Source organism: Mytilus edulis, chromosome 14 (assembly GCF_963676685.1).
Source record: "Mytilus edulis chromosome 14, xbMytEdul2.2, whole genome shotgun sequence".
NCBI classification, from domain to species: domain Eukaryota; kingdom Metazoa; phylum Mollusca; class Bivalvia; order Mytilida; family Mytilidae; genus Mytilus; species Mytilus edulis.
Genome location: NC_092357.1, coordinates 14,907,589 through 14,925,019, shown reverse-complemented (window position 1 = coordinate 14,925,019; position 17,431 = coordinate 14,907,589). Strand labels below are relative to the sequence as shown.

Below are 17,431 nucleotides of genomic sequence, written 5' to 3'. Positions count from 1 at the left end.
TTAAACAAATTAACACGTGTATTTTGCCTTGTTTTATTATTTTTGTTCGATCACATTTATAGATACACTTTTATCTGAACAGATACTAGACTGACAGAGCTTCTGATATTATCGGAGCTTTATTGCATAAAGAAAACAAATCTATGACGGGATAAGTGATGCTACACAAAACACTTATACAAAAATGTGTTTCAAATACTTTTTGTAAATATACACACTGTAGTCAACAACAATATACACGTACATCGAACATTCCAAACTTCACTTCGATCACCCTAGTAGGGAACACAAATGCTTATCTAATGCAAGAAAAAATGAATAACTACTTCCCCTATAAATACAACCAGGAGCTGGATCTATGTTTATCATAACATGCTTACGGATGTACAAAATCTTATCTATTTACTAAACGTTTCAATCAAATTGTTTAATTGAATCACTAGTGTCATTAAATTTGTCAAAATAGTATACAACAAATACAAATCATGAAATTTGTAAAATCATGTTGTAAAAATATTTTTATATTCTAATCAGTCACAAGTATAAATAATCATCATACAATCAACAATGTCAATGCAAATTCGCCTTTTCAGAATCTAATGCATTCTGGGTAATATTTTCAAAAGCGTATACCAAAGCATCGTGATTGATTAAACACGTCCGTAACAATGGAAATTCAACCAATGACGTGACGTTATTTTTATTTTGGGGTACAAACAATTGAATAACCCACAGTCCTTTAGTTTCTGAAACGGCCAATTGCAAGGAAACAAAACAAAATTGTGTTGAGGTGAGGAACATAAATCTACAAAAATCTGCATGTAAAATTAATCAAACGAGTTAAACAAAACTGAAACGCAATCCAAAGATAGAATTATGCCTCAATGTCACTTATTTCATGTATTTAAAGTACTGTTTCTTTTCACAATTATTTGTACTGTAAGTTGATTAGAGGCTGTAGTAAAATGCAAGATTTTTACGCCTTATCTGCTAATGTGAATAGATATTAGAAGATGTGATATAAGTGGCATTGTGACAACTCTCCATCTAAGTCACAATTCATAATAGTAAACCATTATAGGGCAATACAGAGCCTTGTATGATACCGGAAAATAGGCTATAAAGGGTCCCAGAAATATCTAGTCTAAAACATTCAAACGGGAAAACTAATTGTCTATTTTATATATAAAAAATATGAGCGATGAACGCTTATTAACCACACCAAGAAACGAAAACCACTGAACATCAGGTTCCTGAGAAAATACAGATGCAGCGGGAATAAACATTGTTATAATATAGCTTGTTTCTGTGTGTGTAACATTATAATGGTGTGTTTCTGTTGTGTCGTAGTTCTGCTCTTATATTTGACATTTCCTTCAGTTTAAGTTTGTAAACTGGATTTGTTTTTATCTCAATCGATTTATGAATTTCGAGCAGCGGTAAACTACTGTTGCCTTTATCTAATAAGAAACGAAGTTATTACCCATACCTGAAACAAAGATGTAACATCACACTATACCAAGACACACTATAAAAAATAAATTAAAATGGCTTAACTCAATCAAAAGATTTGTGAACACAAACAAGTGAATATACACTGACATCACTTTACATAAATTGTTTTCCAGTAAGCATTGAAAGTTTAATTGTTCATGCGTTCTATTCAAACATGGTCACCTCATCTGGAACATGTGTTCCGCTTTGTACACCCCGCGGAAGTTCAACTAGCAATATTTTCTGTTTATATGCTTTTATGTCTTTAATATTCTGTGTGATCTCTTTGAGGTGATTTTGGATCTGTCCAACATCAGCTGTTACTACCTCAACTTGTTCTTGTAAGCTTAGTTCTGCATCGTGTTTATAACGGTCTTCCAAGCTGTAAAATAAGAACAATGATAATCCATGGGCACATTTGTTGCAGCGACACTTTTTATTAGATTCTGGATTAGATAATAAATTGTTTATGATTTGTTTGATCCGATTTTGGTTTACCAGTAAAGCTTAGTAAAAAGGTTTTTGTTTTTAAGAAAGAAATGTTTTCGTTTCGAACTAATTAAGAACTGATTTGACAAAACAGGGTTATCAAACAAACCATAACCTAATACCAGTAACAAAAACATGACTAAATGTATCATGTGTATAGCAAACAACAAAAGAGCAACCAGAACTGTGCATGCGGAAGATGCAGTTTTTCATTATTATTGATTTTATAAGTTTAATAATAGCAAATGTAAAACAAACCATCCGTATTGTAATGCAAGTATCAATGTTCTGAACCACTAATGTATCTAGGTGAGTTATATTTAACCAGTACATGTTTAGAGGAAGCTTTTGATCTTCTGAGCTTGATGAAACTACTTAAATTGTATGCATTTACAAAGTCAAACTATCTTGACATATGTTGTTCTTTATGGCTTTTTCTTTGGTGGTACGTCTTTTATTTCTGTGGGATCACGTGCTGGTTGCTGATTAAACCTGTTGTACAACAATTCCTGTTTCCCCAATACATATATAAAATTGAATTTTGGATGTAACGCGTCTTCTGATTGGCTGACGTTATTTTGTTATGAGCCCAGTTTAAAATGGAATTTAGAATTAAATTATAAGAAATGACTGTAATATTTTTTCTGTCTATTCGAAATAACATAACAAATGTGGTGCACACTGTTAAATAACCCGCTACGCGCGTTATTCAGTGTACACCAAATTTTTTATTCCTTAAATATATATCGTCCTGAGCATACATAAAATATTGACCACTGGACATTAAGCAAACAAAATCAATATATCAATATGAGTCACAATATAAAGCTTTTTGTCGACTGAGGTCAGCAATCGAGTTAAAAAGAAAAGCTTCATATTGTGTTTGAATTTACAGTTAAGGACAGTTAGATAATCAATTTATCGGATTGTATTTGTAACACGATATAACAAGTGTGTTACCTTGCCCGAAAAAAATATGTCAAATTTATCAATGTCGGTTCGTTTATGATGACATCGATGATCAAAGTTTTTATGTCCTGCATTGTAAACATCACAAAGCCGTGATAAGCAAATAATAGCATCTGAGTAAAATGATATAAACAGTTTGAACACATGATACAATAAAAACATCCCATACCTTCCATCATCACTTGATATAGTCTTAGCGCGAGATCTACGTAACCGAATTGACGAATTCAAGTAGCTTTTAACTGCATCTTTTTCCAATAAATCCAGTCTTTTCTTTTCTTTGCCTTTAATCTCGATTCCTAAAATAAACAATTGATTTAAAACAGTCTTACATACTTTTTAACACATAATCATGTTTGTCATTCAAATGTGTTTGTATTTGAATAATAATAATAATTGAGTTATGCTCATAAAAACAAGAATATGACTAGTCCTTGTATTTGACAAACTGTAAAAGGAGCTATATATTTGATGGCAGAAAAAATGCGTTCAGATCCGACAGAAGACATTATTTGATACCCCAAATGTTCAGATCTACTATATGTATAATCAAGGTACATTTCAAAAAAAGTATATGTTACTTATGACATTAGTGCTCCCATATCCTGTCAGATCAGATTGGGTTACATTTTGACCGATGAATAAATATATCCAAAACAAATTGTTTTCCAAAAACTAAGGATGTTCTTATCCCAGTAATAGATAACCTTAGCCGTATTTGGTACAACTTTTTGGAATTTTTTATCCTCAATGTTTTTCAACTTTGTATTTGTTTGGCTTTATAACTATTTGATATGAGCGTCACTGATGAGTCTTATGTAGACGAAAGGCGCGTCTGGCGTACTATATAATACTCCTGGTACCTTTGATAACTTTTTACAAAAAATAAATAACAACAAGCTGGAATGTAAATACTAGTATATATATTTCATATGCAATTGATTAGGATTTTGTCTCAAGTAACATGAGTGTTTCTATCTGTAAATGTATATTTACCATAGTTATTACAGTGTAAAGTCAACATTTACGCTGAATGCCACATTGTAAATACGATTTAATTGAATATCGCTATTGACTCTTCATAATAACGTAGCGTTTCTATTGTACTCGAATCAGGAATAAAATTAGATTTGGAGTTTACGACGAAGAATCACCAGCCAAACAACACAATACGTCCGTAGTCAACAAGATATTAACGGGCTCGATTCAACAATACATATGTATCTATACAAAACATCAAGCTTCAAGTATCAAATTAGTCTCAAAAATATGTGAATATATTCAGAACTGACTATTACAATACCACATTTATACCTAACGATACGGTACCTTAAATGCACATTTTAAATATAAACAGCTGAGAAATTCTTAAAAGTTTTCTTTGAGACTTAACAATTTTCATTTTTATTATTTGACATAATACATGTTATTATTATTACACACGTTTTACAGACCAAGCTTTCAATTGGAAAGAAAAATGTACGAAAACGCCGCCATGCGACGTTCTCAAAAAGTCATCTTTTAAAATGAACAAAAAAAAATATGTTACAAGCATCCATTTAAAAAACAATAGTGGCGATGTTCTAATGTCAAATTGTTCTAAACATTTGAAAATAATAAAACAAATTATTAAAGTTGTTTCATTTTTAATGATGGGAATTTAAGCATAGATGCATTTTCTGTACTCCTCATTACCATGATTACGGAATCATGGATATTTTGGAGGTCAATTCAAACCCATTTTTCGATCACTTTTAATAGGAATTAAAAATCAAATTGGTATACCTATATAATAAAGAAGGATACGGCTATAAAAATAAACACAGAATGGCAATTTTCGACTTTATCATAAAAACACGTAGGTGAAAAAACTATTAAATATGTGTACTTTGGGTACCGCCACCATAATTCTATTACTGACAAAACAGGTACTGATATAACGTACACTGCTGTGATTCTTATCTGTATAGAAGGAAATAATCTCTCTGTTTTACATCACGTGCATGCATCTGTACTATTTTTACATAAAGAAGATACACGAACAACTTTTTTTCACGGATTGCATTCTGATATTTTCTGCAATATAAATACATTATTGTTGAAGGCCGTATGTTTTTTTTTATATTATACATTATACATTTTAAAGTTACATAGGTCATACGTCATTTTTTTTGGTATTTGCATGCTTGCAGATATATTTGAAAGTTTCTATAAGAGGGACGAGTGAAAAATAAGGGATATATTAACTCAGCAAAACTATCAAAAAACAAATCACATTTTAAAAAAACTAATTACTGGGAAACAATAACCCTACACAAGAACATTGGTAGATATCAGGTAACAAGGAAGGGAAAGATTTTCCTGCTCCACCTGTGACGCCAATTGTGTTGCTTGTGTAAAAGCAAATCCGTTGATAAGTATTTGAGGAATATAGAGGGCGACGTTATGATTATGACAATAACAACTTATCCGTCATCATCTGCGAAACAGATTTTCTATAATTGTCAATCAACTTGTAATGGCGTCCGTACAATTTCAAAGGAGCAACTTCAACTTGACCATTTGGTGATTTATGAATTCCTTGTAAGCCATTTTTGTTCAACTATTTTCATCAATCATGTATACAGTATATCATATGGAAGAGGATGATATTTCGTTTTCGATTTCTTCGCTGACAAAAACTTTTTATAATAATGATACGAAAAATCATCGTACTATAAATTCAGTTATTTTCGTGGATTGAAGACAAATTGTATTTATGCGATATTGTTTTCTTGTTTTTGTTAAAATCTGCATTTCCTCGAACATTTAAATTCGTGCTTACCATATAGCCACACGAACATTGGGTCTTCCTTGTGAGACAGTGTAAAGTTTTAAGCTTCTCAAGTAATCTCTGAAACCATGAATTTCAATTTTTGTTTTGGGGTTTTCATGGTTACAGATGAACCACGAATTTAAATTTTCAACAGGTTTACTGCAGACTTTGGTAAACCACGAAAAGGCAAGTTTTTTGCATTCCACAAACATTTTACCCACGAAAATGAATGAATCAACAGTGTATGATTGATGTGTTTAGCTAATAGATATATACTTACTGAAAACATTTACTTGATTTGTTTTACTGTCACAACATTTGTACAAGATATAAAAGAAGGCCCTCTTTATGTGGTTTATAATTATAAGTGGTGGCACCAACACACATCTGTCGTAATACTCTTGGACAAGCGAAAATCTGTGAAATTTCCAAACGAGTTCATTGTTCTCCTGAAACTTATTAAATGTGTGCCTGTCATAAAAAAAACAAGACAGGTTTAGAAAAGTATATTGTTCTTTTGTGAAATTGTTAAAATGCTGGCTATTGAATTGAGAGTACTTTAGGCCAGTGATCACAAGAAATTTCCGAATATATATAATGTTTAGTCTGATAAACAATTATTTTCATGTCATATAAATTTGAACCATTTATTTAAGAATTGAATGCTTCTTTTTGTAACTTTATTGGGGTGTAAAAGCGTTGACCGAAGTACATTTTGTATGAAGCGCGGAAGCGCTTCATTCTAAAAATGTATGCACGGTCAACGCTTTTACAACCCTATGAAGTTACAAAAAGAAGCATTCAATACTTATAATTACATTTGTTTAGCTATGATCATGAAAAACACGAATTTAATAAAAAAAATTATTTAATACACCTGTGCACTTTTTTGTGGAACCTCGTGTCATCATGAATGATAAGTTTTATTGTGTGATACAACTGCTTAAGGAATAACACGTGATGTGCAGTTAGCCAATCAGAATAACGTATTATAATGAAACATACATCAAATGTAATTATATTGCATTATAAACCCACTTGCGTTGTTAAAATAAATCATACATATATGAATACTCCCAAATGTTACAATAGGCGCGTTCAAATGTAGAGTAAAGAACTTGACCAATCTGTTATAATTAAACAAAATCATATGGTCACTATGGCAAATGTAAAAAAAAAGATATGGTATGATTGCCAATGAGACAACTCTCCACAAGAGACCATAATGACAAAGAAATTAACAACTGTAGGGTCATCGTACGACCTTCAACAATGAGCAAAGCCCATACCGAATAGTCAGCAATAAAAATCCCCGAAATGACAATGTAAAACAACGGCCTTATTTATATAAAAAATGAACGAAAAACAAATATTCAAAACATAAACAAACAACAACCACTGAATGACAGGTTCCTGACTTTGGACAGGCACATACATACATAATGTGGCGGGGTTAAGTCGATTACATAGTCACGTTACAATGACATGCAATATAGATATATAAGCCTGTCCGATACAAACTTAAGCCAATCTTACTTTAACTGGAAATTGGATATAAGGAGTTATAGCGCTTGTAGAATTGACAATATTTCATTGCGTCTAAAGAGGGACGAAAGATACCAAAGGTACAATCAAACTCATAAATCGAAAATAAACTGACAACGCCATGGTTAAAAATAAAAAATAAAAAAGACAAACAGACAAACAATAGTACAAATGACACAACATAGAAAACTAAAGAATAAGCAACACGAACCCCACCAAAAACTAGGGGTGATCCCATGTGCTCCGGGAGGGTAAGCAGACCCTGCTCTACATGTGGCATCCGTCGTGTTGCTTATGTGACGGGTAAATAGTCTAATTCGGTAGGTCACATAAATGTTTCGTCACTGGAAAGTTGATCGGACACAAAATTGTCAGTTTTTCTATTACGTTAAGTGTGTATCCTCCGCCTCTCTCTTGTCTCATTTGCAATAAAAAAATATCTGATCAATTTGTGTTTTGAATTGTGTAGACATTGTTTTTGAAAGATGTGTCTTTTAATATGTATCTTGTTTTTTTTTTTAATCAAATACTTACGAAAACATTGCTATAAGAAAATTGATGAGAATAGTTTGCGTCAATACCATGTAAAGAGCTAGCAACAATATATTTATCTCACTGATTTCTGGGCCAGTTCCTGTATCTCTTTCCTCTTCTGTACCCCCTTTTAATCAGAACATTAATTGAATTGTAAACACATACAATTTGACATTTGATATTTGCAAAACACATCAATAATTGAAAATAATGACTTATTGGTGACTGTTAAATCTACCCTTAATACGTTTTGTTTAAATTAGGATTTTTTGTCATTCGATTGATTTCTCAAAAGTGAAGGAAAAAATTAATCTTAAGCCTTTCATGCAATTTTCTCCTTATTGCAAGTGTGAACTGGAGAACATTAGCATGCATTTCAAAATGCATGTCATTTGCCCCGGCTTATAAGTTACTCTATTAATTTTCATATCTTTCATGGTACTTGGTTCACCAATGTATGCATTGCGTATTCGTGTATGCAATAACTGACAATCTGCATCTGCTTAAGCACTATGCATATCACTTATGTTTACTTTAACTTGATAAATGTTAATCAATGGTAGCAGGGTATCTCCGACCATGGCAGTATAATGTTGCTAGTGAGTGCAAGCACTGAGATTTCATGACAATCTTCCACTTCATGAAGACGGCCAAAGAAATTTTAAATCTTTACTTTTCTTAACCTTTTTTTTCGCAGAAAATATATCTCTATTGATTTAGTAAGAACAATCTCAATTTTATCATTTCAATTATGACTGTTAAGGCCATAAACTTTGAAAGAAAGTTTTTTTTTATATTTTTAACACAATAAAGTCGACGATAGATAGGAAAACGGAAATCACCGGGTTGTGCGTAGATCTTTGTTTTACAGTTGTCCATCAAGAAACTAGTCTTGTGTCCTGTGCCTCAAATATCCATGATTAATATTCACAGGGAGGACATAAGACTAATTAAGATATTGAGTAATGTTGAGCTTCAATATTTCTGACATGTAGACATATGAATCCTTCTAGATGCTTTTATTTTCGTTTATAGGAAATGTTCTATTAAACCCTTTATCACAAAAATCTTACTACGAATACTTTTAATTCTTCATTTATTTATTTTTTAAATATTTCATGTGTTAACGATAAATTTATACAACTGTCACACACAGTATGTTGAATACGCTAATACCAAAAAAAATGCAAATGGCTTAGAGATAAACTGCTACAACTCTATAACTATGTTTCTTCTTATTATTTAATACATTTTGAAGAAAACAAATCAGAAAAAAATGCCATGATATATTTCCGATTAGACGTGAAGCAACAAACAATCAATCAATCATTAAAATAAATTATCGATTTACGTTGTTTTGTTCGAGGGGAAAATGATTATTATTGATTGATTGTTGGTGTAAATGTCGCTTTCCGCTATCAACTATATCATGACGAGGAGAAGCTATTGTACCCGGAAAAAACTTCCTACTACTCGATCACCTATGCCTATCAAAAATGAATAATTATAGATTTGCTTATTATATAAGTTTAGTTAAAAGTTGCGTCTATATTTATTGGATAGTTCTCTCAAGGTGATTATTATTTGGATAAGTGCATGTACATAAGTGAAAAAAGCTGTGAGTCAAAAGCCTAGAAAGCAAATTCGACGACCTACATTTCTTGGATCAATTCAAACGGAAACTTGTCAAAATATCTGTTTTATGTGATATGACTTTAATGTTGATAAAAACAATTCAAAGCATTACCTCTGTAGGTGTCTAAATTCAGTTCCCCATATAACTGCCAGTATGGCATGTATATGATATTTTTGAAAAGTCCATATGCATTTCTCTTGGTCAATGTACCGTTGTTATGGTATAAGTTGTTAGGGTACATGTTTGCATGGTAAAAGACACCAAAGCTAAATACAAACACGGCAAATAGCAACACAAAGAAAATGATGTCATAGATCTGTAAGAGACAAAAAATAACTCAATATATCTAAAATTTACTATCTGTGTATTCAGTCTTAAAGTAATTTAAAACAAAATTGTGAGTTTATTTGTTTGTTTGGGTTTTCAAAGCGGTTTACTATAGTTTTTTGTTTTGACAAAACATTAAGCCTTGAATACACGATGAGTTTATCTACAACCGAAGGTTAATGTGAGGCATTCAGCAGAAAGAAATACAGTATGTTAAGAAAAAAGGCACGGTAAAAAATATGATAGAATGTAAAATCTGAATCCGAAATTTCTGATTTTTTACAAAAACGATAATTATTACGGCACACATCACGTATTTATAAACTAAGATGAAGATACTTCGCTTATATATTTTTATTGTCTAGTTTGAGTACACTGACAAAGGTCAACCCAGTATAGTGCCTCAGAAGCACCAAATCCATTAAGTATTATGTTTTGATAAAACAAAAACTTCTGCTTCTAAAGTTTAGTTCCTGTACTGTTTAAAACTGAATCAATGTACGTGTGTATTAATGAAAAATAATTCTAATAGAAGTTTCTTCGGTGCGTTTTATGACATTCTGTTGTTAATTGAACTTGCATGCATCAGCAATTACACTAGCTTGTCAGCGATGCTTAGTAGTTCTGAATCTTAATTTTCAAATACTTTTCAACAGTTGACATCAACTGGAGTATATTGTATAACAAGGTTTCATTGGCAATCATACCACATCTTCTTTGTTATATTTGATATTAAATTCATAAAAGTCCAACTGGAAATGTTGACATAAGTACGCTTAAAAAACCAGGTGGTATGATATGTCTATGTTTCTTCTCCGGGTTGCAGCAGGGGATAAAACATTGATTTATCAAGATACATATAAATGTAAGAAGAGTCAGGTGGTCATACATAAAATGACAGGAATATAAAGAATTTTAAAAAAATACTCACCAATTTCCCCAACATGATGACCTTTGGACCAATTGTCTTCGAAACAAGAAAAAATTGCATGATGTTCACAATGTACAATCCAAGCGTTAATGCGTACATCGCACGTGCATAATTAAAATCAACCTCTGACAAGGTTAGTCGAAGGAGAACAGATGCAATAAACAGACAAAACATGATTACTTCGTATACTGTCCAAAAATTGAACCAAGTCACATACCTGAACGGCGCCTTTGACAAAACTAAAGCCTGAAAAATTAGTATCTATTATATAGATATCAAAGAACTCAATTAGTTGTGCGATGTCACTTGCGTGTTAAAATATATAAATGTATGTACAAGATTTATGGTTATTGACATTGCCTGATAAAGAAGGCATCACTATTTGGTGACCTATAGTTGTTAATTTATCTCTCATTTTGGTCTCTTGTGGACAGTTGTCTCATTGGCAATCATACTAAATCTTCTTTTTTATATCACTTTGCAAAATTAGAAATAGATCCAAATGTATCCGATTGTTGGAAGAATATAAATGTTTATATCCTACTGTACATCAGTGGATTAATATGGTATACACACGGAAAGTATATTTGATACGGGTATTTTAGTCATACGATATGAAGGCACTGATGGTTTGTGCTACATATTCTATCAAAACTTAACACATGTATATTGTTGGACACTATATCTTGCCTCCTTGTGGCTGTTTGTGTCGTTGGTTGGATTTTCATTGACGTTTACCCTAGATCTTCCTTCATGTATAGAGTAAAAATGTATAGAGTAAAAAATGAATGTTGTCAAGGAATAAATTGTCGATTAAAGATTATATTTACGTCTGTATTTTCTTTAACTCACATGTCCTGTGATAATGATATACTAAACATGGACTCTACTGCTTCCAAACACTCATCGTTCATCAAGTGTTCAGATGGATTCGAATTATTTTAACTTAAACATAATTGTTTATTTCTTTTTTACCAGTAGCACTTTAAATATCGATTTAAAAAGATACTATCATATATACTTGCTCATTGGCGATAATGTTTTTTTTATTATTTTACTGTTGTGGTCTGTTTTTCATTCTATCGTTTTTCGTGTTTGCCATTGTTTTGTCAATATATCATCGACTTATCAATTTACAATTTTTTATCTATTTTGCCTCTCTTTTCTTGAGCAAACTAACATACCCCATTTCCCCATTAAAAGGACAAAAAAAGCCGAATGTAGCAGTAGCGATGCGGCCCGGAACAGAGTTGTCTAGGTATTTACAATAAGACATACGGTTCAATATTTCGTTCCTGTTTAAATTGTCTATCAGTGCTTAGTTTATTACCGTTTTGGTGTCCACGGTTATAACAATAACTGTTTAAAAGTATGTTATATCATTCATCATTGTCAAGAAAGTTGATCTTCTCGGTTACAGTTTTCATAACGTATTTAGTATTGAAAGTAACATTACTCACTTCTTCGTTGACATTTAATAAATTTAAAAGGGATTCTCTCTCATTATGCATGTGGCCATAAATCCTAGTAATTGATTTGGCGTCTACAAAAGCTTGTATTAACAAATGCAAGTCTATTGTTGTGGTTTTACATTAAATATGAACGAATCAGACAATTATTATGTTTGTATATTAGAGTAAGGTACGCAATCCCATACATAATACTAGTATTAGATTTGGAATCTGTAAGCTAAGAATTGGAGTTCCATGTAAATAAGTTGTTTTACCTGTCTGATTTCTTCTGTCATCATAGATGCTGCCCATCCCCACGTGACATATTCATAAGTAGATATGCCACCCTTAACCATTGAATGTAAATCTGTCAGCACAAACAAACAGAAAACCACTAAGAAAGCTGTGTACGCCAACTGAAAACAAACGCATAATGTATTATCATACACTGAAATAGTATAATCAAATCAGTTTATGCATTTTATTGTTAACAAATTCATAAAAGGCTGTTTAAGGATGTACTGAGGTGAAGTTTAGGAATCTGTGTCAAATATTGGGACTTCTCATTTTACATTAAAGCGTTTTGCCCCATAACACCCATTTTTCTTTTTATATAAGACTTCAACATGTACAATAGCTGTTAAATGGTCATTTCCCACAATTTTAGCAGATTCTATATTTCTTTTCTTTCGATTTGAAACCCACAAAATACTAATACAAGTATAAGGTAAAAGTCAGAGTCAGTTTTTTCCCGCGATTTTTAAAAAATAAACATCTCGAAAAGAAAGGAGCTCCATACCTTTCACTATTTATAGCTTATTTTGTTATTTAACTAATGCTCTAAAACTGACAGTATTGATTTTAAATTCTTGACTTTTTAATTTTTTCTAAGTACATCATTAAGACTTGATAAAATATTTGTAAAATAATTGTATACATGATGTTTTTATGATGCACATGTTTCTGATACTGAATTCAGTGTAACCTTATACACCCTTTCCGAAAAGTTATAACTTATCATTTGTTTTCGAAAAAACACAAACTCCTGATCGAGTATCTGTTTGTGTCATAACATGAGAACTGAAAGTTGATTTATAAGTTAGAAAACAAACTTTAATGTCTGAAAAAAACTGATTATATTCAATCACAAAGAATTTGAATTTGACTCAGTAGATTTGCAACTAAACTTAAACACAAGTGGATAGTGGATGAATGAAAAGTACACATTCATGGAGACAAATGGACAAATAAACGATAAAAATGATTTACCAGCTTTACAATGTATCTATTTTAAGAGCTTGCAGTATCATAAAGGCAACTGTCTGTCTGTTGTTGAAGAGCATGTGTTCATGGTTGTGTGGTGTGCGTGTCATACCATTAAATTAATCTAAATGTATTATAAACGTTCCGTTCTCTAGTTTAAATAAGATAAATATTTACTTAAGCATATTCAAAGTTCAACTTACAGGATAAACCCCATTTAACATGTTTAATATACAAACCCATTCTAGTCAGTTGAATTTATTTTCGGTGATTTGTCTTATTTAAAGTGATTGATTGATTGATTTTTGGTTTCTTTACGCCGCAATTGCACAAAAAGGCTATATTGCGGCGAGAGCTAATTCGAATATTTTTACAATTTAAAGCATATTTTTAAAATAAGACAAAAAGTCCTTCAATACATTAAAATTCTAGACTAAAGCAAATTGATTATTTACAAATAAAAATCAACAGTAAGATAACGTGATAAAAAATAACAAACGACTTAAATATAATAACATTTTTTATTCTATAATAAATTTCAATTTCTTTTAAAAATGCAACAATATTTGTAAATGGAACATTATTACATAAATCATACATATTATTGACATTGAAATGCTTCTTACGAATATCAGCAAAGTCAATACAATTAATTAAAACATGTTTAATAGTATACTTGCAGTTGCAAGGTACACATTGTGGTTCATCTTCATCTTTTAAAGTGAAACACCTAGATACTGCAACTACTAATATATATGTATATAAAGTACTTACTACATTAAAAATGAATTTGGTTGCAGGTGCGTTGTAAAAGTAATAAATATTTCTTATTCTTTTATGAAATGCTATACCATTCCAGTTTTCTGCTCGTTTAGATTGGTGTTGCTCAGTAAGAAATTCAGGTCCATGCTTTGTCGACCCGTTGTGAATACCGTTTGGCAAACCTTTGTGTATGTCTAATGCATACCGGGTTTTTGGCGTCTCATAAGTAGATTTCTTTTCTTTGTCGTCTTGAATCATCATGCTTTGTATCAAAAAGGGTAGGAAAGCGCCAAAAATTACCTACAAAATAGGAATTTTAATCTAATTTAGTCATACCAAACAATCCACCATTTTATAAATGGGAACAATGCTTGTTCCAAGTCAGAAAAATGACAGTTGTTATCCATTCGTTTGATGTGTTTTAGCTTTTGGTTTTGTCGTTTGATTAGGGACTTTCCGTTTTGAATTTTCCTCGGCCTAAAACATTAACATACATACCCTTAATTTCTTTTACAACGAGTTAGAATAAGACACAAGATACACTATGTCATCATTAATTTGATGAAATCTGGAAATGATATTACCATAAACACAAAAATTATCTTATTCTGACAAACAACGTCAAACGTCCATTTTTTGGTGATTAAATTACCAGACTAGATTAACTTTAATCAATACAACTCAATCCTATTTCCACGATTTATAATTGCATTATGGCCAACAGTATCAATTATGATCTACAAGAATGACCACGATAAAGTAGGCTAGCCTATGCATAGAAACGATGGTGTTTACATTATTTTATAAACGTATAACAAAAAAACCTATAGGACATAAAAGTCCATAAAAAATGACAAAATCATATTTCGTGTACTTATTAATTAATCAACAGAGCAAGTGGAAATAATATAAATAATAAATGATAACATTAACCACAAAAAGGTCACATTCGCTTCCTATTCAAATGTGTCATTTTGTTTATATATCAACTTATATTAGACGTACATCATTCAATAATCATAACTGCTTCAACATGTTCAACAGAATCGTTTAATCTTATAAATTTTTTACAAATTAATACAACTCTAACAATGTGAGTTCCAAATATAAAAGTAGAGCAAGATGTGTCTTCAAACAATATCGCTGTACAATATCGCTGTACAATATCGCTGTATATTCTGCATTCAGAAAAACTCTTTTGTGAAAACTTGATTTTCGCGGTTTTGGAAAAGGCTAAATATAAATATATATCTTATCGGAACAGAAAAAAGAAAACACAATATCTTTTAAGTTAACTATTATAAGAGTTATTTGAAAATACCTTCATGTGTGAAGTATAAGTAGCAATTCGTCCCTTCCAAATTATATTCAACTTTGTTTGGCATGCAGTGTGTCCAATAAACTTCATTAGGTTGTTGTGTTCTGTTAATTCAAATATTGTTGCATTACCATATCTTTCAACTTTTTTCACCAACAGTTGTCTAGCCTTGGATTTATCTTTACAATATAATTCTGTCATCACATTGTATGCAAGGGTTTCATAATATCTGTAAAATATTGTTGACAATTCATTTTGATTAGATAGTTCCTACCTGGGCTACGTATCTATACATTTCTGGCTTACCTATATCCCCGAAAATTCCCGATGAAGGTAAATCCAGACAAGTGATCCAAAAGCACGAACTGTAAAAGGTGCTGTTTTAATTCTTCCACACATTTTCTTTTCAATCTTTTTGTTTTTTGTTTTTTTTTTTTTTACATCTATGGTATTACTAGATTTATTTCTCTAACTGGGCGGGGTTTAAGATGTTCGCGTATTTAAGACCAGTTAATATAATGACAGGAGTTTGGGATAAACTCATCAATGAAGTGTCTAGTTATTCGTCCCATATCATACACTCAGTTCTTTTGTATATGCGTTTGGTGACAATGAAAGGTGATTAGAATTCAATGATAAAGGCATTCATTCTTATCACACACATCTTCAAATAGACTGTTCGTATGCAAATTAAAACATAATCTCTGCCAGATCAGTTGAAATAACATTGATAATAGTAGATATTAATGATATTATTTGAATCATTTATGTTTGAAGAAAACACATAACAAAACATAAACATTTTAAGCAGTCTTTCCTACATCGTAGCTATATTTATTCTCCGAATCCTTTTTACATACCGCGTAAAATGTGCATACAATTTTTAAGCAAATAGACAGACAAGAAATATGCGCTATCAGCATCTACGTGTATACTAGTGTCACGCTATTCTTATTTTATATAATAATCTATAATTATAGATGTCAATGTAATACTATATTCGAAGAGCGAATTATGTCTTATACATTCATTGACAGATATTTTTTAATCTTTAATTGTTTTAATAGAGGCATTTTACACTCACTTGGAATTCTCTGCAAACGATGTTATCAATTCCATATTTTCTTCTGAGCAAGCGCTCTCTGCTAGCTTCTTGGCCAATGAACTTGCATACAAGGCTGCACCTAAATAACATGTACTCAATCTATCATGTACTGTAAGCAAACTTATTTTCGCGTATACGTTTTTCTGCGATTATCCCGATCTAATAGATTTCGCGGCGAATTAAGTACGCCATTTTCAACCTTACATGATGTAGATAGATATTGGAAAATCCAAGTTTTACATATATTCGCGACTATTTAATTTAATTTTTCTTGGAGTTCGGTAATTTTGTTGTTTTACTGTTTAATAGTAATAAAGCTCTTTAACTTTTTCGGTTCTTATACATCCTTGGCTTTCAAATATTCGGCTCTAATTGTTCGTGGTGAAGGTAAATACAGAAAAAAGTCAAATGTGTTGTTTTTCATATTTCAACGTATGATTTCAACGCATATTTAAAGGACGATCATTTAAGTAGTTGCAAGTTACACAAACCATGCATACATAATATGAAAATCTTACATATAAAATCACTATCTTTTTTCCAAAATAGCTCAGCCATCTCCCTTCGATTCATAAGCACTGCCCAAATAAAAAGTGCTTTAAAGGGAAATATGGTCCCTGAAAAGAAAAGCACAATAAAAAATGTATGAGTAGGTTATCATTTTTATCTGTGCATAACGATATTGCTTGAAATAGTTTATATGAAGTACAACATATCATTTAAAGCAATACATGGGGTCACAGCTCTCAGGCAAATAAGTACTTTACTAGCAAAACTGATAAAAGGAATCTA

At 31.3% G+C, this 17,431-nt stretch overlaps 1 protein-coding gene across 3 annotated transcripts in view; it reads right to left on the bottom strand.

Annotated features, from left to right (window-relative positions):
* Positions 1-13: 13 nt before the first annotated feature.
* The window catches only part of LOC139502517 (transient receptor potential cation channel subfamily M member-like 2), a 42,484-nt gene continuing 25,066 nt past the window's right edge, over positions 14-17,431 (bottom strand). For 2 of the 3 annotated variants that reach the window (XM_071292002.1, XM_071292004.1), the window contains exons 15-25: positions 17,158-17,256; positions 16,619-16,718; positions 15,538-15,763; positions 14,229-14,516; positions 12,467-12,607; positions 10,741-10,986; positions 9,594-9,798; positions 7,847-7,973; positions 6,048-6,238; positions 3,122-3,251; positions 14-1,876 (exon numbers count right to left, since the gene is read on the bottom strand). In XM_071292002.1, the coding sequence (XP_071148103.1) occupies positions 1,660-1,876; positions 3,122-3,251; positions 6,048-6,238; positions 7,847-7,973; positions 9,594-9,798; positions 10,741-10,986; positions 12,467-12,607; positions 14,229-14,516; positions 15,538-15,763; positions 16,619-16,718; positions 17,158-17,256 (1,970 nt within the window). In that variant the 3' untranslated portion in view covers positions 14-1,659. The remainder of the gene's footprint in view (positions 1,877-3,121; positions 3,252-6,047; positions 6,239-7,846; positions 7,974-9,593; positions 9,799-10,740; positions 10,987-12,466; positions 12,608-14,228; positions 14,517-15,537; positions 15,764-16,618; positions 16,719-17,157; positions 17,257-17,431) is intronic. The other variant, XR_011658868.1, reaches the window with a different exon arrangement.